Source organism: Rhopalosiphum padi, chromosome 2 (genome assembly GCF_020882245.1).
Source record: "Rhopalosiphum padi isolate XX-2018 chromosome 2, ASM2088224v1, whole genome shotgun sequence".
Taxonomy (NCBI): Eukaryota; Metazoa; Arthropoda; class Insecta; order Hemiptera; family Aphididae; genus Rhopalosiphum; species Rhopalosiphum padi.
In genome coordinates this window covers 15,870,669-15,894,144 of record NC_083598.1, presented here as the reverse complement: position 1 = coordinate 15,894,144, position 23,476 = coordinate 15,870,669, and the positions used below count along the sequence as shown (strand labels likewise).

General features: G+C 28.4%; 1 protein-coding gene across 3 annotated transcripts in view; it reads right to left on the bottom strand.

Moving 5' to 3' along the window:
* Positions 1–1,773: 1,773 nt before the first annotated feature.
* Positions 1,774–23,476, bottom strand: part of LOC132920108 (protein numb) — a 36,412-nt gene continuing 14,709 nt past the window's right edge. For 2 of the 3 annotated variants that reach the window (XM_060982194.1, XM_060982192.1), the window contains exons 2-9: positions 7,700–7,879; positions 7,111–7,182; positions 6,969–7,046; positions 6,767–6,913; positions 6,480–6,705; positions 6,050–6,328; positions 5,816–5,983; positions 1,774–5,090 (exon numbers count right to left, since the gene is read on the bottom strand). In XM_060982194.1, the coding sequence (XP_060838177.1) occupies positions 4,588–5,090; positions 5,816–5,983; positions 6,050–6,328; positions 6,480–6,705; positions 6,767–6,913; positions 6,969–7,046; positions 7,111–7,182; positions 7,700–7,858 (1,632 nt within the window). In that variant the 5' untranslated portion in view covers positions 7,859–7,879 and the 3' untranslated portion in view covers positions 1,774–4,587. The remainder of the gene's footprint in view (positions 5,091–5,815; positions 5,984–6,049; positions 6,329–6,479; positions 6,706–6,766; positions 6,914–6,968; positions 7,047–7,110; positions 7,183–7,699; positions 7,880–23,476) is intronic. The other variant, XM_060982193.1, reaches the window with a different exon arrangement.

Here is a 23,476-nt window from a genome sequence, read left to right as displayed (position 1 = left end):
ATTTGAAGATCAGTAATAGTTTTATACTTCGAAGAGAAATCACGCGTAACCGGTTTTCTCCTACTCGAGTAATATATTAATATGTATTACCATCGTAATATCGTATATATTGTAGGTGTAGGCGGTAAATAATGTGAAAGGAGTTCTTGCGGAGTCGTCGGTTCAAACAGCAAAAAAAAAAGGTATTGACTGTATACTGGTCTTGGTCTAAGTAGGATTTTAACTTGATTAGTATTTTCAATATTTTCATAAAGAAATATAATTTTTGTTTTATGATTGTAAATGTAATTTAGTATCTACTATCTAATGTAGACTGTGGTTTACCAGTTTGTGACAACTGTACTGTACTCTGTAGTGACATAGTATAGCACGCTGCCGTTGCAGCTCAGTCTACGACGAAATCAACGAATACAGAAATACAAAATGGTCAAAATGTCAAAATGACGATAGGAAGTATAGTTTGATTAACTACAGACAATTCACAATTTAAGTTAATAAATAATAAGATATATAAAAAAATAAAGTTAGGCAATTGGGTACCGCCTTGATGTACATTAAGTATAGCGAGTGGGTCACTATTAATTATGGATGTATAAAATTTGAATTCAACGATATATCATTGTATACCACGATTTAAGATAGTATCTAGTACTCTATCTTAAATCGTGTTGTGTACGAAAAACGATTCTAAGCGGAGACGGTGTTTTACTGTCTTAGCCTAGGTTACTAGACATTATAAATACATTTCGTGATATGTTTATTTTTATATAACTATTTCTTGGATAATTATTATTTGTTAAAACAATATTATACATTTATAGGCTTATAGCATATTTAATATTATATCAATTTATATAACTCGAAATTAAATAACATCTTTCTGTAAATATTGTATGACAGCAAAAATAGATTCATGTCATTCATAGTATAAAACTATAAACACAGAATAAATAGATATTATTTTTAAAATAAATAAAAAATGTTTTTGCATATAGTAAATATTAAATAATATACGTAACATTTATTTAAATTCCTACGAATAATGTTTGTAAACTATAATAAAATAATTAACATCCGTTATTTATCGTTTAAATAAATACATCACTGTTAGAAAATTATAATAGTACGGAAATGTATTAAAATATGTTAAATCAGGGCGATACTCAAATTCTATGAATCAATTATATCTAATCTATAAGTCAATTCTGCAAGCATTAAAAAATAAGTAGAAACAGAAATTGTTAGACTAATGAATTAAATAAAATATTTTTACTCAACACAAAATTTATTTATTTATAATTATTCACATTAACTTCTATGAATACTGAATAGATTAGATAGATATAGATATAGACAACATGTTCAATCATTATAATTCTAGCTATGAAGTTCAAGTATGAAGTATGCAATATTCATTGTATGCTGATAATCTAGATATGAGGACAAATAATTCTATATATTTTTATCTTTTTTATTGTATTTAAATAAAAATGTTCTTAGTTTGTGGTCAGTCAATGATCATTATAATTATTATGGGTTTGACGAATATGATGGATATTATACATAGTAGGTTAAATGAAATGTGACCCATGACTCGTGGTTATTATCTACTTAACACTTATTATTATATATTACATTTACATATATTGTTGAGAAACCAAATCATGGTCCATGATACTAAATGGTCAATAAATAATTTAATATTTAAGGTCCAGAACAAAATTATTGGTGATAATGATAAATAATAATTAAATACCTTTCATACGCTTGATATAAAAACAATCAATATTTTTTATATTTATATATAATTCATACGACAACAATAATTAAGTACAGAGGTTCTTAGGCATCTAAGAATATTGTCTAAGTTTTCTAATAATATGTTAATACTACAAAATATAAACAAAAATATAAGGGTTTTACAAACATGTTTCAATTTGTTTGAACTTTTAAGTACAATAGAAAGTAATAGGTAAATTAATTCTAATTTGGTCATAACGAAGCCATTATCATATTATTCAGTATTTTGTAAGGATTTACTAATTTAAAGCGGTTGGGTAATAGAATTTGTATTAATCCAAATACTTAAAACTAGTAAATCTATATAAGACACCTTGTATACATAATAACATAATATTATTATACTTTATAGAGGCTACTAAAATCACAATAATTGTATAAAATAGTTATTTCTTATCCGTACATCTTACATATTTATCATAAGTCGTTTTCATAAAATTTTGGTTGAAAAACTAGAATTATTTTTAATTGCACTTAAGCCATTTAAAAACAATACTGTAATTTCAATACTTAATATATGTCTAAGCTCTTTCATACATATTACTATTCTCTGGCAAAAACATAAACAACATATTACATTTATATACAATTGTGTGAGTATGTATAACATAATAATGTTCACTGATATATATTTATATAGTTAATGATATACACATGTCCCGTAATACAAATACTAATCCTTCCCAATTGGATAATCCAAATAATAACAACAATAAAAATTAATCGTATACCAATAACATATTAAGGTGCATGATAATTGAATAGTATATGTACTAATTAATAATTAATAGGTAGCACAATTTTTTTTTTTTAATTGAGTTTTAACTAATTGCTAGCTATTTTATAATTTTTTTTTTTTTAAACAGGTATAGTTGCTCTCAGGCATAACGAATAACCAGTTAGATCAATTATGATGTCTAATCCATAAATGATTAATACTATGCGTTATAATAATAATCTATACATAATAATAATTGTTTTAAAAATAATTTTTAATCTTAAGAAAATATATTACAAACTAAAATACTAACAAGTAATACATACATATACATATATATATATTTAAATATATCAATAATGAAAAGTATAATTATATTCAACAATATTGATACTATTCTTATTATGATATTTTTAAAATTATAATATATAAGTTAGTATTTTATAAATTAGTATTTAATTCCCGTATTTTCTATGAGAGCAATACAGTTAATATTATAATATAATGTTACCACAGATACTTGCGTATAGTATATACAATAATAATAATAATAATAAAAATAATAATAATAATAATAATTATAATAATGATAATAATAGTAATAATAAACATTGTTGTGTATCAATAGAAAAAAAAAATGCAGTCTATTGAATACACGAATATCACAGAACACGCAATCCCTATTCAGTACGCAGCTATAAGCGTTTTTTTTTTTTTAATCATAAAATAGTTTTAGGTTGTCTTATAACTGTGAAAGTGTTTGACTTGTTAAACCGAAAGCGAAAGTAAAGAAGTAACATCCATAAATAATATGTAAAAATGAGGGAAGTTAATGAGTAATGACTTATCATTATTACTTAGATAACTGTAAGGACGACAGAAATACAGTCTTGTGTGCCAATAAAGAGATAAAATTAATGTAAGGTGTATAATTTTCAATCTAACAGGTATATAGAAGAATACATATATCAACATTTTGATCTTAGAAAAATACACATTATGTACATTTAAGCTTATGGTTAAAGATAATCGTTAAATAATACTTGAGTTAAAAAATTGGCAAATACTTAGGACTCGTTTCAGAATCTATACTGTTTGTTTACTAACTGAGAATTGGTTTGTACATTATTAGAAGTTCATTCAATAAAAAATGTTATTATTTTAATACCTATTTAGTTTTATATTGTGAAAATATAATTTATTATTAATATTTAAAAAAAATTGAAATATGTATAACTTTTTTTAACTAAAAGTAAATATACGTCATATGTAATTATTATTATTTATTATATCTATTTGATTCGATTAGTTGTTAATAAATAATAACCTTTTATAGTAGTGAACTGTTCTCTATTAACTATATGTGTGCGATAAGTTCAAATTCGTTAGTAGGTACCCTTAGCTGTCAATATTTATATCAACATAAAATTTAACATAAAATATAATATACTAAGTATTTTAACGTTAGAAAAATATTGATATGTATAGGTTGCAAATGAACGTATGTAAACATTATTTAATAATTTAATTTAAATTCATTGTGCATGAATATTAAGCTTATGTTTTATGTTTAATTACAGAAAAATATAAAAAAAAAATATTAATAACAGTTTATGCAATTACAGCTACGTAATATTTTTTAATAACTGTATAACTAATTTCTCAATATATTTTATTTAAGTACATCTTGAAACTAAAAATTATGTTGAATTAATACCTTTTTTGAAATTTTTTTTATAAGGAAAATATTTAAACATAAAATACAAACTATTATTATAAATTCACTTAGTAATACTTAGGTTATTAAAAAAAATAAAAATGAAGTTTACTAGTACTGAAAACAAATAATTTTGTTTGATCAAATTAAATTTTGATTTTTTTCATAGATAGTACATAGTACTCTAATTAAAAAAGCATCAATACAAAGTTTTGTTAATATTAATTTTGAACACTAATTGCACAATCATAAATCCAATCTTACATAATATTATAGTAATCGCATATTCCCTTTCTCTAACTTTTAAATATTTTACTTTTTATTATTCAATGATGATAATTATTAGAATTGATCACATTTGAACTTCAAAAGTTTTTACAGTTTTATTTTGGCTACTTGATATTGGGCTACTTAAAAACGGATTTGTATTTTGTTTAGGGGCTATATAATTAGGGTCAAATGGATTAGCCGAAATATTATTAAATGTGCGATAAACATCCTCAGCTGTGTCTAAAGAAAATGCACGACTGTGCGTTGCTAAATGTGGATTTCTTTTAGGTGTGACTTGGGGATCCATTGACTGTAACGTAACTGCTGCCACTTGACCTAACCACTGTTCTGGCCTCGGTAGTGTCGATGGTGGAGTAGCAGGTGGAGTTGGTGGTGTTACTGCCTTGTTATTAACATTCCATAAACTGGAACCAGAATCAAAGCCTTCATCTTGTGGACTAATACGACACTCTGGTTTTGGAGTCGATGGATTGCTTTGAGTTTCTGATGATAATGTGGCTTTTTTTGATATACTAGCAAGAAATGCTTCACTTCCAGTAATTGGCCCTTGTTTTGAATTGTTTTCTAAAAAATATAAACATAATAAATTATAATATAATGATACTAAATAATATGTTTTTAAGAGTCTATATTAGTTAGTTTTATCTTCTACACAAATGTCAAATAGTAAAGCAAAAATGAATCATTGATTATTATTGGTAAGTGATTTTTAGAACTAGATCACCTATAACATTTTCAAAGTCATCTAATTAAAAATTTTTTCAAAATACATATTAAGTATTTAAATAGTTTACAACAGTGTTTCTTAACTGATATGTTGCCGGGTAAGTCCAAACGTGTCACGGGAAATACTAATATTAAATGACACAAAATGTATGAACCTTGTTGACACTATATTTACAAAAATGAATAGGTATTATTCTAATTATTTTTTTTTTTATTGTGTGTCACCAAATATGAAAAATTTTAACAATGTGTCGCCATAATACAAAGGTTGAGAAACACTGGTTTACAGTAACATATCAAATTTAGTTTTAAACATATGTATAAGTTAAAAAAAAAAACTATGATGATAACAAAAAATTTATTTTCTTTATTATAAGTATATTCAGTATTAAAGTTTGTCTAATGATTAATATAAATATAGTTTTCACTTAGACTAACGATTATATGTATATCATGTGAGAAACAAAGATAACAAACTTTTATATATTATATGATATGTAAACAAATGTTAATAACCTAATTTATGTAAATATATATAAGATACAAATTAAAAATTATTTTACCTATAGTTTTTAGATCATTTGATTTAAATTTCTCAGGGAATTCATCATTGGTTGTACTATTTGTAAGAAAAGCCAATTCTAATGACATTTGTTGACACATAGCTGTTACTTGATCTGTTGTAGACATTGGTTTTTCACTTCGAGGAGAAGCTTCAAGTATAGGACTCACTAAAATAAATTAAAATATTGTTATATATTATTCTGGTATTCATATTTTTAACTTTAACTCTGTACCTGGAGTATTCATTTGTAAAAGTTTATTAGAAGATGTACGAGTATTTGCTGTTGGTTGTAGACTCATTGATCTTGTTCTCTCTAAATTAGAAGGTAATTCAGATATTCTAAGTGACAACTGTCTTTTAAACGGAGACGCTTGATTCAATTGTGTAAATCCACGAAATGATCCTTGTCGTTGTAGCATGGACAATGTAGCATGCGGTCTTTCGATCGCATTGGTACTGACTTTTGGTGTAGTAGGATTTTGTTGCAATGGTTTTACTGATGTTGGTATATCTAGGATAATTATTAGTTATTACGTGCTTGTTTTTATACAGATAGTAATGTTTACTTTACTCATTTTTAAATTAAATTTACTAATTGATAAATACCTTATAATAATTGTATGCATTAAGTTACCTACCAAAAGAACATATATTATATATACCTTTATTTAACTGAAGAAAAGGAGGAGGTTGTGGTGGTGCATTGAGTGGAATATTAGGTTCAGACTGTTGTTCAGTTAAAGATTGAGTTCTAAAACTGCCAGTTCTTGTAAAAACAGACGTTTTTGGATCATAGTTCATTGTAACAGAACAATCTTCTTCTCGTTTATTTTTTCTTATCAGACATTCTTGAAAAGCACATCCAACCGCATGACTTAATCGGTCACCCTATTAACATTTCATAATTAATTTAAAGGTACAAAAAAATTTAAAATTTCTTCGTTTTTACATTTACCGATTCTTTTAGAGCTACAAAACCATGACACATCCATCGACGAGTCAGTCCGTCTCTGCATATGTATGAAAATCCTTTTTCATGACTTCGGTCTGGGGCACAGAATGAAACTTTTTCAATTGTTTGATCTACTATCAAACCCTGAAAATCAAAAGTTATATAACAACAATTTTTTATAATTTTAATAATAATTTACTTTAGTTTCTTCTTCTACAACACGCAAACCATCTCCTGATATGTAAAATATAGCTCTTACTGGTCTACGGCGTGATGCCTATAAAAAAAAAAAAAAATTAAAAATTGTTTATTTTTTGTAAATAAATAGGTAAAAACATTACCCTAAGTGTTTTTAAAGCTTCTTCGCATACTTCCATTCCTCTCGATTCAAAGACTTCGACACAGCCCAAATACTGTAAGAACAAAAATATATTACTTAAACAATTACTAAATGTTGTTAAACTATAATTGCTATTTCAATTATTAACTAATACAAAAACTGGTCAATATATTTTTATTTAATATTGGTTTTGAATTAATTTCTTTTAAATTTATTCAGTATTGATAATTGCAAGGAATCTAAATATGTGTAGGTAAATACTGTACATTTTAATTATATTATAATAATCATTAATCCTACCTCCACAAGGAAGTTTACTCCACACTCATCTTCAGAACACATTATTTTCCCCTACAGATAATCCAAATTTAATTTCTCTAACTCCATAATTTATAAATTCTATAAGTTTGATCTATATTATTCTATTATCTAAATTAAATTATATGTATTGACTGTATTATTCTAATAGTTATACGATGTAAATCTATTTATTTTTACTGTAATATTCGAGACAAAAAAATGAAAATTTGATAGCTTGAACGGTAACTTTTTTTTAGTTTAAATCGTATACAATTTAAAACTCAGCTTACCTTAACATGGAAGGAACATATCCCAGCCCGGACTTCAGCCTCGTCCATGGCCCACAAATGAGGTTTAGGATTAGAATGATGGCCCGGCGATCCGGCGCTATTGCTCAGATCTTTACGGCGTCTGAAACTGTCTCGAAAACTCCGCCGTAATCGGTCCATTTTTGACGGCGATCGACCACTCTAAAAAATTAATTAGATTATTATATTAAATATAATGGCACATTTAACTTTTTTCATAATGTAGGTTACTATATACATATAGTTATCAAATACGTATAACGACAATGCTTGATGTCGATCTATTTTATTGTGTCATTAATTATAACAATTTTTATCAGTAATATTATAATAGTATATATAGTATGTATTGATGTATATGCTGTTATAACAAACGAATTGAATAATCAAACAAACAACGCATGTATTTTATATGATTGAGTAACATAATAATTAATAACATAAAACTGCCTTTATGGTTCTCAAGCGGACAGATTAATTTTTATAACACTTGTTACATATATTTATATACATTACACAAGGAGGGCTATATTCTGTTGGAAAATAATTAGTCGGAACGTAGAAATTTAAAAAAAGATTTTTCTGAATTGTATTTACCTGTATTGATCCGAAAATATATTGTATCGGTTAAGTGTTTACTCGAAAACGTATTCGTTTGGAAATTAAACCGTTTCAAATATTATTTCGTAATAATATTTAATTGAAATGTATTTTGGCTCAATAAAGTATAAGCTTAAAAACGTATTTATTCGGAACCGTATATCATGATCCAATAATTTACCTACATTTTCAATATTCCAACAAAATATTTTTTATGAATAAGTTTTTGAAAAAATATTGTTCAGTATACTATAGTTTCAATGACATATATGTTTCCAATAGAATATTTTCCATAAAATTACGTTTCCGACAATACAATATTTTAAACAGATTACTATTGCAAAATAATGTGATTCAATACAAATACAATATTAACAATATGTGTTGCCAATGAGATATTTTTCAACAAAAATAGAGTTCCGAACGAATGATTTTCCTACTTTTTATGCACACCACATTTTATGTTGTGCTTTTATTATATTCGCTCAACGGCGGCAATGTATAAATGAGTGGGGGCAAAAACACTATTTATTTATACATATATTAAGTATTGATAAAAGTTTATAAGGATTTCATCCATTAATAAAAATTCATTAATTTTATAAAATATGCATTCACTAAACGTATCAAGACTTAAGAATTAATATAATATAATATTAATGATTGTAATAGGTAGATACAATTTGATTATATGAATAAATTAATTAGTTGGTAAAATTAATCATAGGTACACCATAATTTATTAATTAGATTTAGCTTTATTCTTATTAGGTTTAAAATATTTAAAATAATTATTATAATGTTTTATTGACCCATATATTGTGTATATACTTATGGTGACAAATTAAAGATTCGATATTGTACATTTAATGAAATTCATGAATTTATAATTATAGCTACCTATATAACCTTTAATTATTAAACCTTAAAATGTGTAATTATCGGTTAATCATTTGCTATAATTTGCCAAGCATTGGCTGTATAATATATTAATATGTATTAATTTATAATACTCAAAACGCCTTATTCTTGTGGTGAACTTTTAATGATACTAACACAATGATACGAATAAAAAGATGGTAAACAAAAAAACAAGCACAAAATTATACACTGAGCACGAGAGTAAATATTATTATTGTATACAATATACATATTGAGATGTTCGCACCTCGAACCATTATACGTTAAAACGATTAAAATACGTAAATCATGTAAGTACAAATTTAAACCGCAAATATCTAAATACACAAATGTCGCCACTAGTCTCACTTTTTTTGTTTTGATAGTCTAAATTTAAAACCACAAGCAAATCTGATGCAGCTGTGCGTGTCATATTTATTTTATTTATTAATCATACGAAGAATTCGTTGGTATATCCACCGACTGTAGTACACAATCGTCGTTTTATCAGCAACATTTTTGCTCGCAATATTATGAAAACCTATACTGTATCACTATTTGGCATTTACTGACTTACTGTTATATATCTAGTCATCTATATATGGATAACGACACCATGTTATATTTTTTTTACTACTATAATATTGTCATTACCTATTACTGTTTGAAAATGCATAAGGATTATCATAATTTATAGAAAGCAGCCAAAAAACGTGACATTAATCGTGTAAAACCATAGCTCGGCCTAGCAGATCGGAAAGATATTTTTGGTGATGATTGAGAATATTATCTTGCATTATATTTTTTATAAATCTATAGCACTCCGAGTGTTGTTACCTATAAATTATATTTAGGTAATATAATATGTAATATGTATACTATGTATTATAGGAACATCGCTCGACATTCGAAAAAAAAGAAGACAAGTGTTGTTCACCGTGATTTGTAATGCGATAGGTGGGGTTTCGTGAGTTCGTGACGTAACTATCTTTAGACAACGATTCAAGAACATACTCTATACATCTATGTATTATAAATTATAATTTATAGTTATAATTCTACACCATGCACTATACGCAGTGTCAAGTGCATATTGGCATAATGATATCACAAATTAGCTAATGTACTAACTGTTGAAATATTGTTATTCGATGATTAAATTAATTTAATATAACCGCTCTTTTTTATCGCTATGCCATGTCCCCACTGCTCAAGAAACGATTCACAAAACGGCTTTAGCCTGGATTATTTAATATAGAACGACGACTCCTAAGCCGCTATTGGTGATTTTTCGTGTTAATCTATCTTGAAACGATAAAATTACGTTTTCGTCCGAATAATACATTATTATGTATTATAAGTTAAAACGAATGTCAAGACAGCATAACCATAGACAAATAATAAATATCTATCGTTTATCGGCTCGAATACGATTATGTTTTCGAAAGCGCAATTAAATCATTAAACGTTTATTAACACTTGAGTGTTAAGAAGCTTAATAACATAATAATAATAATAATAATTTGTTTGATATACGTGTATAGTTTAATGGCGATAATAATTGATAACATGTCAACATACAAAGCAAAGCAGACAACAGGTTAGGTAAAATTAAGTAAAAGAAACAGTTAATTTAAAATATGCATAATATATCATATTTACACGAGTACCTTCTTATACGAAGTAGCATTTAATGTTCGTCAGAAAGACGAGTTTGAGTTCTAAATTAATAGTAATAATAAAATTATAGCTACCTCTATAGTCGATAAATAAATGTTATTTTGATTCCAAGTAAACTTTATAATAAAAAGAAAAATAATGAGCTTGTGCCCGCGATAGCAATCTGTGGACGAGCTACGACTGCTACGAGCAGCATCGTTCAATAACCCAGCGTAAAAAAATAATCCTACAACAATAATATGTGTAATTGTACGTCCTAAAGAAAGATGGTTCAAAGCGAATATGAATAAAGGAATAAAAATCGCACCACCATTGCTACAGTAGTGTGTAGTTGTGTACCTACTACCTATACCGGAGATTGTAGACATGCATCATTATTGACTATTTTTAACTCGGTAAGACCGGCGGACTGTATATAATTGAAATTCTTATTCGTAGTAATAATTAATGATTATTTACTCACAGATATTTTTCAAATATATTAAACCAGACCTTTGACTTTTCGTCAAATCGAAAGAAAGAAAATGTTCAAGGTTCAAGCCACCCCTTTAACGCGTTTAAGAATAATAATTACACAGGCTTTCGTGGGATTTGACATAGACAAATTTAATGAATAATTTCAATTTTATAATATATAATTTAAAATAGCTCACAAGTGCTTTTATGTCAGTACCATTGTCGGTTGTCGCGAATTCCGAGATTAAACAGAAAAACGGTTACGAGAAAAAAAGAACCACTTATATTACTTATAAATTTATACAACAACCATAGTCGACATACCAAATTTATACATAATATATAAATAAAACAATATTTATTGTATCGTAGCTTTTTTTTTTCTATTTAAGTGATGAATTAGTTGAATTACATTTCGCCAAAGACTGAAATATCTCCCCGACTCTCGCACGACCCATCCTTAAGGCCTTAACTTGGGTGTTGTCACACCTCTGCCACCTCTAAAACCACTTCTGTTGGCGTTACGGTGATCCATAATAATGAACTGTTTTTGCTATCTCGATATTATATAGATTCGCCCACAACTGTTTCATAGAGCAGCTCGGGAATAATCCATCTTACTATATATTATAGCTGTTTTGATATATTATTAGACGTTCATGTACAGTAATATAATTTGGAGTTTGGACAGTAACTTTTCTTGCCACTGCGTAACGAAATTTATAGTATTAAATTCATTTTTTTATATTAATGAAATCAACAAAATTTAAATGCTACATGACGGCTAAGTGACGGAAAATATATTGTCTTCTGTATTGTGCAAACATTTTGTTTCTCGACATCTCAACTACGCATGATTGTAGCCTGAGTGGTCTTCTACGCGCGAAACTGTTTTTACAAACAATTTAAGGGCGTGTGGCATGCTCTCCAACAAAAGAAGTAGTCCTTTTTTCTATTTACTGTTAAAAATTCAAGAGCGGTTCAAACAATATGCCGAATCGTTATTTGTCGATTCAATTGCAGGGACGGCGCAACTAGAGCGTGTAGCCACTCGCCGTGATGATCCACTATAGTATGGTGACTATACCACCCCGACCAGTCCGTGGGATCACGTCTGAGTAATACAGGCGCACATAGAATGGGCTCACCGACGTATAATAACGATAACAATGCACCGCAATACTCGTGTCGAGTGTAGGAAAAAAGTCCAAAGAAAAAATCAGTTTTTATTTTTGTGGAAAAAGTCAAGACGAACTTTAATTTATGTTAAAATTAAATGCATATAGAAAATAATGTGACTACAGTTGATATTTATAATACCTAAAGTAAAATTAATATTTGTTTCATTTATAAATAACTAATAAGTACAACGGTCATAATATTAATTAAAAATCCTTCCATATTTTTCCACCGGTTTCAAAATTACTACTTCCGTTTCGATGTGATATAATAACTATGCCATTGAACAATGACTGATTTTCTTACGTTACTAAATCCTCTTGATTCGTAAAATTCGTAAAGTAAAATGGGCATTGGTAAAGCGTGTGATCTATACCGGGCATTTAGAGGTTACTCTAAGAGATTAATTTCACAAATATTAATTTTACATTATTTTTAATTAATCGCATATTACTTTTTATTCTTCGTACTTTTTTTCCGTGTTAGTAATAGTCAAAGTTTTTTTTTCCAAAAATTAAATCATTCTTTTTTCTGACCACCACTCGTGTTCTAGTGTTATCCGTACCTTTATTGTCTATTCCGCGGGCTCGACAAAAAATCAAACATAAGACTGGCGGTTGCGAGCACATAAAGGTATTATAATATTATATAACACGCATCATGCACCCCTAGCTTCCTAAAGCAATTCGATATATATTATATTATAATTGTATGGTGTTCTATATCTGTGTATACTGTATATGATACGATACAGCACGTCATATATTATATAGTTAAAGTGCGTTGACCGACGGCGTCGTCACCGTGACGGTATTGTTTTTTTTAATATCATCAGGTTATACAGCACTGACACACGGTGCACAGCAGCAGTTGCCACTAACAGAAGAGATCAGTGCGAAACGACGATGACCGTGGGATAAACCCTTTGGGCGGATCGCTTCCGCGTTCACGCTCAACAGAGCGCGAATTTTTCCGAGCGTTATTTTACACAGTAGTGTATATTATATATACAGAGTAATATATAGGTACGGTAGTAGGGTATTTCGGGTGGGGAAGATTTCCTTCTCCTCGTTTCCTAATCGATTTATTTATAAATACGAACTCGTGTTAGGCAGAGAATAGGGATGATAAAATATGTACATATTTCGTTTTACTTAATACGATAAGTAAAAAATTAATATTAATTGTAATGAAGTAATGACAATAATTGATTATAGTAGGTAGGTACTCGTGTTAATAGTTAATACTATACGTTAAATAAAATTTAAATAATAATAAATAATTAAGCTATAAGTTCTCATGAGGACGTTCTTGTCTTAGGGACATTGGAATGGTGGTCTTAAGTAGATAGTACATTGTAACTGTAGTTGACTTTTGAATGGACTTGAAGAAACTTTCGGCCTAAGTTTTAATGTAACCTAGGAGTTTAGGAATTTTGAGACGTTGTGACATTTTTCTTACAAATCACGAAGTAATTTTAATTATTCTTAAATTAATATCTTAAAATATTTGCAACTTACTTAAGTAAGTGTGTGAACATTTACCCCGAATACCACAAGTCCACAAGCATATGTAAGTAGAGAGCACAATACTTGCTTACATAGAATAAGGAAACATTTTTTCTGTAATACAGATCTCTGTTTAGAATAAGAATCAGCGTTGCAGCTAGGCTTTGTAGGATAGATAATATGTTACGCGACCACCAAGTAAATCTTTTGAATAAGACACTTGATGGTAGACTTCCAAGGGATAGATACATAGTTGACATTAAGCGAAAGTGGAGTATAGTCACGATATACGCTGCTAACACGACGTTTACATTTTTAAAAGGATTTGATATTTTAAAATTATTGTATCAAGATTATAAAGTATTTAAATGTAAATGTAAATTAACTTTTATTATTCCTTTTGTGTTACGAGATTCAGTATGAACTGTGGATTGTATTATTTCATATCGGCAAAAAGGGCTATATTGGTAGGTATATGGAATATTCATCTCAAAAATATTCTGATTTATAATAAAGAATTAAAAATTACATGTTGTCATTAAAAAAATTATAACGATGATAAACAGTAAAAATTTATTCAAAAACGTTAATAGTTTTAAAAATAACAGTATATTATACGTTAAATGGATCCTCTGGTATGTATGAGGTCTATAAAATATAAGCTTTCCAACATTACAGATAAAGTCTGCAGTTTTAAATAACAAATCATAGTTATCTTTTCAGTGTTAAGGTACAATTGTTTGTAGACACTCATTGATTAGACAGCCAAATATTAATATATGTATACACGTGATAATAGTATGTTATTATTATGATAGTAGACAATATAGTAGTTTTAACTTGTATTGTATTATGATTTATGACTAATTATGGTTACGTGAACTGATAACCTGTGAGTATAATAACTATAATATTAATTTTGTGGTTGGCGCTTAACAAATAAAAAAGCCCCCCAATCACACCTATCCTGCAGTAAACGGTTAAGAGGACGTCATACCCGCATGTGTTGTTCCTGTCTTATGAACGTAAGACATAGCAAATTTCCGTTCAGCAGATTCAATTTTATGCTGTTAGCTTTAATATTAGTCAATTTACCTATTATCAAACTAAAGGTAATAATATTATCTAGGGCATCTCATAGGCTTTTGTTTATATTTTAATTTTTAAGCGAGTTACGATCATTTAGTACAAGAATTTAATTACTTTAGAGACTAGGTCGAACAATATCTTTTGAATAATATATAATACAAAAAGTTAACAAAATAAACTACGAGTAAAATAGGTCAGTAGATATGTATATAAACTATATCCGTGCAAGAGTATACTATTAATACAATTTAAAAAAATTTTAACTTAAGAAAACGCAACGTACAGTTTCGAAAATATAAGAATAAAACTTTTAAAAAAGATTACCAATTTAGTAGAAGAAGCAAAAACGATAAATTTAGTGTCTACCGATACCTACACAATAATAATTATTTTTCTATACATTTTACTATAACTTTTTCGAAAACTGTAATTATAAATAGGCAATAAACGAATAATTAAACATTGCTGTAACTTCTTTCATAATAATTTAAAATCTAAATCACATCATTTTTTAGAAAACATATTTCATGGTTATTGTTTAGTGTTTACGAATCCGGGCATATCTATATATGGTACACTGGTACAGCGTTATAGACATACTATTACATATACCTAGTATATTATATACTTGTATCAGGTATATGGTAAAGTGGGTATTTCTTTGCAATAATTTTTACAACTTTTTACCAACTGGTTTAATTTTTAATTTATTTATTTGACTTGATATAATGAATAACATAATACACTAAATTTACAAACGTATTTATAATAATATTATTTTTAAATTGTAAAATTCTAGAATTTATTAAAAACTGTATAAAGATTCTTTTTGTGAGTTTTTCCTTTTTACAAAAGAAAACGTAAGCTATATTATTTGAAAATTTTTTTTTTTTTTTGCTATTTTATCAAGATTGTAATGATGGGTATTTTAAGCACAGAATAATAATACACATGAAGTAACACTGTTTTATTGTTTTCCTGCATGAAAATTTATCAAAAATGTATTTAACCTGCGCATATATCCCATTCAGCAAATACCTATTTAATTGTATTGCATTATTGTCGTGTTTGACGAGGACAAGTGCGTCCAAAGAGCATATCGCCGTCACGTACCTATAATCTATACATAAACTGAAGCGAAGGTATACCTTTCAAGTACCACTTATTATTATAATAATATATGTAATATTTAAGTCTTTATATTATAACGTTTGTCGTAACATTTAGATGGACAATTTGTAACGATTTTTCTATCTAATATTGTTTTAAAAATGACAAAAATCAACCGAAAAATAGTGTAGCCAGTTAAATCAGTCACCCCTTATAATTAATATTACTACTTATTAGTACCTATTAGGTACCAGCGAAATATTTATCGAGCTTCGGGTGTATTGCATGCACCGCCATTTACCACATCCGGGTGTATTCAAACTTTACTCGTGTCTCGTGTTCATATTGAATGTATCTGTTTTAGATATTTCATTACGTATATACAGTACGAGTATACACATACACACCACATCCACTACACGCATAAATATAATATAGATCGTAAACATTCCGTATAACGTCGAGACGGCAACAAACACGTTTTAGCAGTCTCATAACTGCATAATATTATATTATATACGTAGAGTATAATATTATATACACATATAAATTAATAAAATTATAATATGCATTATATTATATTACCACATGTAGGTTTTATTTCTATAGTAGATAAGATTTGACTGTGACATTATAAAACGTTTAAACGCATAATTTATATACACACATATAGACAAACACATTAAATTCTTATATTGTATATTTTTTTTTCTTTCTAAAAGTCTGCTACGTCAGTTTAAAACACGAACGACGTGCTATACTTTCACCAATCCTATATTATATATACTACACGATGTACGAATGATAGAACGACTTATCTATAAATATATATATATATATTATTAATAGAGTGCAAGCGAGCGAGCGATACATAATGTAATATGTAACTATATTAGCCAGCTTTCATAAAATCACTGCAACTAAGAGAAGAAGATATCGAAATCACGCGCGTGTAAGGGTGGCGATCGTTTTCTCGTTTTAATTGGACGATTTTTTTTTATACTCTCCAAAACGAACAGTTCCATTACAATAATGATAATAGTAATAACGGCCATCGCGATAAGGGTTTTTTTTATTTTTTAAACTCATACTACTACTTATGGTTCCCACGAGCTATCTCCGCGTAGGCAGACGAAAGAGTATTAAAGAGTATTAAACACGTGTCGCGTACGCGTGCGGTAGCACTGCTGCAGACGACCGCATGCAATTTCCGCTTCCTATATACGTTCATCTATTATATATTATGCCTTTCATTGAACATGTTGGCCGACGTTCCGACGGATTAGTGCCAAAATCTCAGTATACTGTACACTTATAATATACTCAATCGATAACTTACGAAATAATATGCATGAAACAGACGAAACGTTAAATCACATAGTATATACAATCTATATAATACGCACTTAACAACGTTGCTGTTGAATACGACATGTACCTACTATGTATTATTATATTATATAGAGTTTGAAACGGGAAAATAGTAACATCTGGTTAACATGCCGTAAATGCAGCGTGTTTAATATATATGGTCGAATGGTGATTTTTCAAAAAAGGATTAATGCGGTCTTCGTGTACATAAACATATCGAGTAGAACGCTCTCGGTAAAAACCGAATAGTTATAAATCAATTTTGTTTATTATTGCATCCACATAACGCTAAAAAAGCGTGAAACACAAATAAACACATCGATTTTATTTTTTTATTTCAATATACAAACTTAGAATAATGTTGGGTCTAAATATTATATTACACAATATTCATTTGATACTTCTACATAATGTGTTTTTCGTGCATAAAATAATTCATGTATTCATCATTTATGGTAAATAAAACATTTTACGCTTTAGTGTAAAACTATGTACGTATATATGTATTATACATGAATGAATGTATGTATGTATATTGTCTACCTATCCGGACATCCTGTTTATACATTTATACATGACAATAAACGTGAGCAAAGACAAAATCGACAGGTTTCTGTACATTATTATGGTCTATACTCTAGTGTTATATACTTATATCTATACATTAAAAATGATCATTGTTCTTTATAGTTTATATACGTTGTCGAACATTTAAATAATATTTGATATTATTGCGATGAAACGTTACGATAGTTTATAGGTAGATAATTGAATGGTTTTATATAAGAAAAATTGTATTAGTTTTTTATTTTTAAATAATTCACACGCAACGGGCAGTGACACAGTTAGCAAAAAAACTGTGTGAAAATACCAGAAAAATGTCCTTTTTTGATTTGGACCCTTAGCTATCTCAAAACATTAGAAATGCATCTGTTCGTATTCCCATAAGAGGGGGGCTCGCTCACAACAAAAAAAGAACCATTATAATACGTATATATGTCGGTGTCTTCAGGACACGGGACAGAAACGCTACCTGCCGTATGAATGGCGTGTGAAAAATTATACAACCAAAATACATTTAATCACACGAGCATTTGTGCATTATATACATATATGATACAACGATACCTATGTATAATTTTTAAGCCCCTCTAATAATATTATTAATTGTGTATCATATGTGACCGACCACTGGCGGCTAGTATTCTTTCAGATCACAACCGCGTATAAGATAATATATAATATTACTATATACGTAATATTAGTAAATACCTTATATACCTAGCTACAATTTCGAAGAGCAAATATACGCGGTAAATCAAATTAGACACTAATATTATTTTTGTATTATGTGTATAGTGCCTGCATTATACATAGGCATATAGTCAATGATATAAATATTACATGATACACTATAGGTATAATTATTTATTGCAAAATAAGACAATATTGATTTAAATCTCGCAGTGCTCATTGAATTTAATTATACTATAAAGGTACTGATTTAAATCATAATTAATACATAATTATTAATTGAACATAATCAATTATTAATTGACATAACTTATCATTTAAATAAAATCCGACACGCCAACATTTGTAATAAATTATTCAGGTAGACATAATTAGCCTAACATTAATAAAACGAGATTAAAACTACTACAGCGACTGTATTTAGGGCGACAATTGGGTTTTTGTTTTCATAATTTTACGTTAAAATACAATATACTATACAGGTTAGGTATACTATCAGGTTAGGTTAGGTTATTAAATATTACTAATTATCATTGAAAAAAATTAATTATATATATTATATTCACTAAAATAACGATAACTAGGTATTTATAATATTATACTCTAATTAATAAGCCTGAATGGTCTGTATTTTAACTTGGATTAGTAAAATAAAACTTTACTGAATATTACAATTATGTGCTATACACATTATAATTTATATCAACGACTGTTATGGAACAATGACAAGTGATACATTGTGACAACATATTATTACCATTCAGCATTCACTATATTAATATATTTATGGTAAGTATATTATAAATATGTAAACTGATGACTTGAAAATATGATCTTATTTAATATTTAAATATTTAAAGTTCATATAATATTATACAGGTGGTGTACCAAAAATAAGTAAACCTTGACAATGAAACGACAAAAAAATGTTCATTTATTTTTTACTTTTTTAATACACGTTAAACGTATAGCACATGGACGATTCATTGGCCAGGTATGTCCGATATTTGATGCCTACAGCTAAGTAGTACACGTTTCGTAAACAATTTACTCAACTATTAAAAACTAAATGTATTTAATGAATCACTCTGAATATAAACCAGCGTGACTCAGTATATACCTTTATATAATGATATTGAATTGATATACTCACTATATGGTATGGTGAAATAATACAAGGAATTTGAATTACAGATATAAAAATTATGTTGTATAAACATAACATTTACTACAAAATTATTTAAAATTGTTAAGAGTTTCAATAACTTGTTAAATAATTTATAACAGTGAATTACAAAAATTTACAACCATAACATTTAGTAATAATGAGATATGACCAATCTCTTCCAATTTAATGAGTCATAGGTGTGTTTCTATAACCAATATTGTTATATTGTGTGAAGTATATGAGTAAGTACAAAAACTAATAACAATATTGTTACGCACTTACGCGCTGTCAAAATGGCACAAAAAAATTTGAAATTTGAGTAATTATTTTCCGAAGTTCGTCAAATAATATTATAATATGTCATTGTTTATTTCAAATAAAACAACTGATAACAATTATTTTAAATGACGATGATGGCAATCAGGCATTTGATCAAAAAAATGTATGATATTATACATATTATACATAAATATTTTTAAATGCATAAATATATTTTAATATGTATATAGATATATACACTGTACAGTGTACACCTATAATATATATGCACGTGTAGGTATAAAAAATTTTATAGTCAAATTAAATAATAATCAGAAAACCCGAATAGATACAAATTATTCATAAATATTTTCAGTTGACTTGCGTCATAACTAGGCTTAGTGTCTTAATCTCTCTAAAAACACACAAATATGCAGATTTTTTTTGCTGAATAGTCAAAGGAAAATACTAAAAATCTAGATAACAATGCGTATTTATAAATACGCTTTAATAAGCAAAAAAAACCTAAAAACCTTATAATAAACAAAATAAAATTTTAGATTTTTTATTATATTCCAAAAAGATGTTGATTTTACTTTCTTATTACATTTTTATTTAATGAACTATATAACCCCGGACTAATTGTACCTATATACGAGCCTATACTTATATTATACCGTATAACAATTTGCTTGTATTACGTAAATATATATATATATCATAAAACAAAAATATATTTATCGAAAAATTAAATTATATTCTTAATTATAACTTGTACCTAAAATACAGAAAAGCAAAAAACTAAAATTAAATTAAAATTAAAAGTGCCTGTTGAGTATTGTAAAATTAATTACGTATATAATCATATAGATAAATAAAATATATCTTTAAGTTTCATTCATTGAAACTCATATAATCCATTTAATTTATATATATATATATATACACATAATAACTAAAATAAAATTATACTACATATTATGTAACAATATAGAAACGACAGCTGATTCAGAGGCTATAAGGTGGTCAATGGATCTCTGAAGATTTCAAATTAACACGTACTTACATATTTTACACATTTAAATTTAACAGTTTAATACCTGTATATAGTATTATATTATATTAACAAAATAATTTATTTACCCATATTAAAACTCAATTATTGTACGTCCACGTGCATTTAAGTATGCGCACGTAGATTTATTAAATTTCAGAAACTCAATAGGTATTTAATATTCGAAGGTCTGCACATCACTACATAAGTAAATTGTTCATAATATTTTTTTTTAATTCGTACCTATAAAATGTTCACAAATATAATATCTTCTATACGTATTATACTATTATCAATGAAATAACTATCCCCGCACACTTGCGGTGTATAGATATTAATCATAACACACGTAATTTGTAATAATTTGATCATATTATATACTCATATATGTATGCATCGTAAACGCTGGTCGATAGCGTACAATTATGGAGGTACAGCAATATCGAATTCAATCGAAGCGAGCACGGTTACACACGGTCACCGACGGTCGAGCGTGAACGCTTCCTAAACACGACGATCAAGTAACTATCGAAACAAGGTGTACCGCCTCCTCCTCCGACGACATTAAAAATTCTAACGCGCTACATGCGTATATAATATTATTATATATTATCTAGGTATAAGGTACGAGTATCTACGTTATTTCGTCAGTATATAGATAGACTCGTACAAACTGTCGTGTGCGTATAAACTGAACGAAAGCAGGCGGTTACGACAAACCTCGACAGCTACAGACTACTATACTACGCCTACACCACGACTATATAATATACCATAAACACACGGCGTTATTATTATTAAATATATCGACGCAGCGACCAGATGCTCTATGCAGCAGCGATGCTCACTCGTCGCGCAGCTGCTACGACCAACAAACTGCGGCACCGGTGGCGTGTTTTAAAAATAGCATCCCCCCTTGTGATCATTAGGGTTGTATAAAAGGTTTTTTTCGTGTGGACCTGCTATACGGCCTCGCCGCTTGAAATAGAAAAACACGAAAATCGATTTTCCTGTGTACGTGTGTATAGATACGTATACCTACGCATAAATAATATGGTACCTATGTGTACAGCCGCATCATCGCAGTCAGCCGTTCCCCCCATGTGAACGACCTCGTGAAAGCCCCCGCGCGCAAGGTCAACCGGCGGAGAAACATTCTCGGAGAATAAATAATAAAATATATATGTATATAATAATAAAACGAGAATATCAGCTCCGCGTTGAGACACGATTGCAGAAAGACCGGCGACGCCGATGGACCGGAATGAGAGAGAGAGAGAGATGAGATGTGATAAAAATCCGTCGACAAAGAAGAATATTTTTTAACTACTGCAATAGATCGCTGTCGATAGTTTTTTTCTATAGCATTTTAGGCTTGCACAATTCGTCGATATATTATAATATTATATAGACGTATATACAGATTTGTCGTTGGTTAATTATTAAATTAACTGCAAGGCCGATCAGCGATCGACACAATGGCAACGTCTGCAGTCGGACGAACAGTTGTTTTTTTTTGTCAAATCAACCGGAAACGTGCAACGAAGATGTGTGTAGAAAAACATTTGTTGGCATGCCTATAGACGCACGAGGAGGAGGCTGTTTGCACGGAAACGTTAACGGATGTCGAGACGTTTTTTGTCGGAGACGCTTCATACGAGACAGAACGTGAACCGTGAATTATGCAATAGGGGTTGAATGGTGCATGTATATGTGTATTAATAGACGTACGCTTGTGTGCGTGCAACTCTATAACTTGGAACACAAAAGACTGCAGTGACGACATATATCAAGACCAGTGTACCTACCTACATTTATATACCTAAACCGATTTCGGAGACGATTACGAGACTATATATGATCATTGATCAACCTGTTATAATAATAATAGTAATATAGGAATCCGATAATAGTATACATAGTATAAGAAACGAACACAAACGGCGACGGATTTCGTATACTCACCCCTATAAATTTTACACATAATGTATCTAATACATATATTACGAGGGGAATGCACACTCACCCTTATAATATTATCCATTGTCATCGTATGGGTATGAGCGAAAGGGGGAAGTAAGACAGTAGTTGTAGGTACCCATATAGCAACACGCTGTTTTCTTGCACACCGC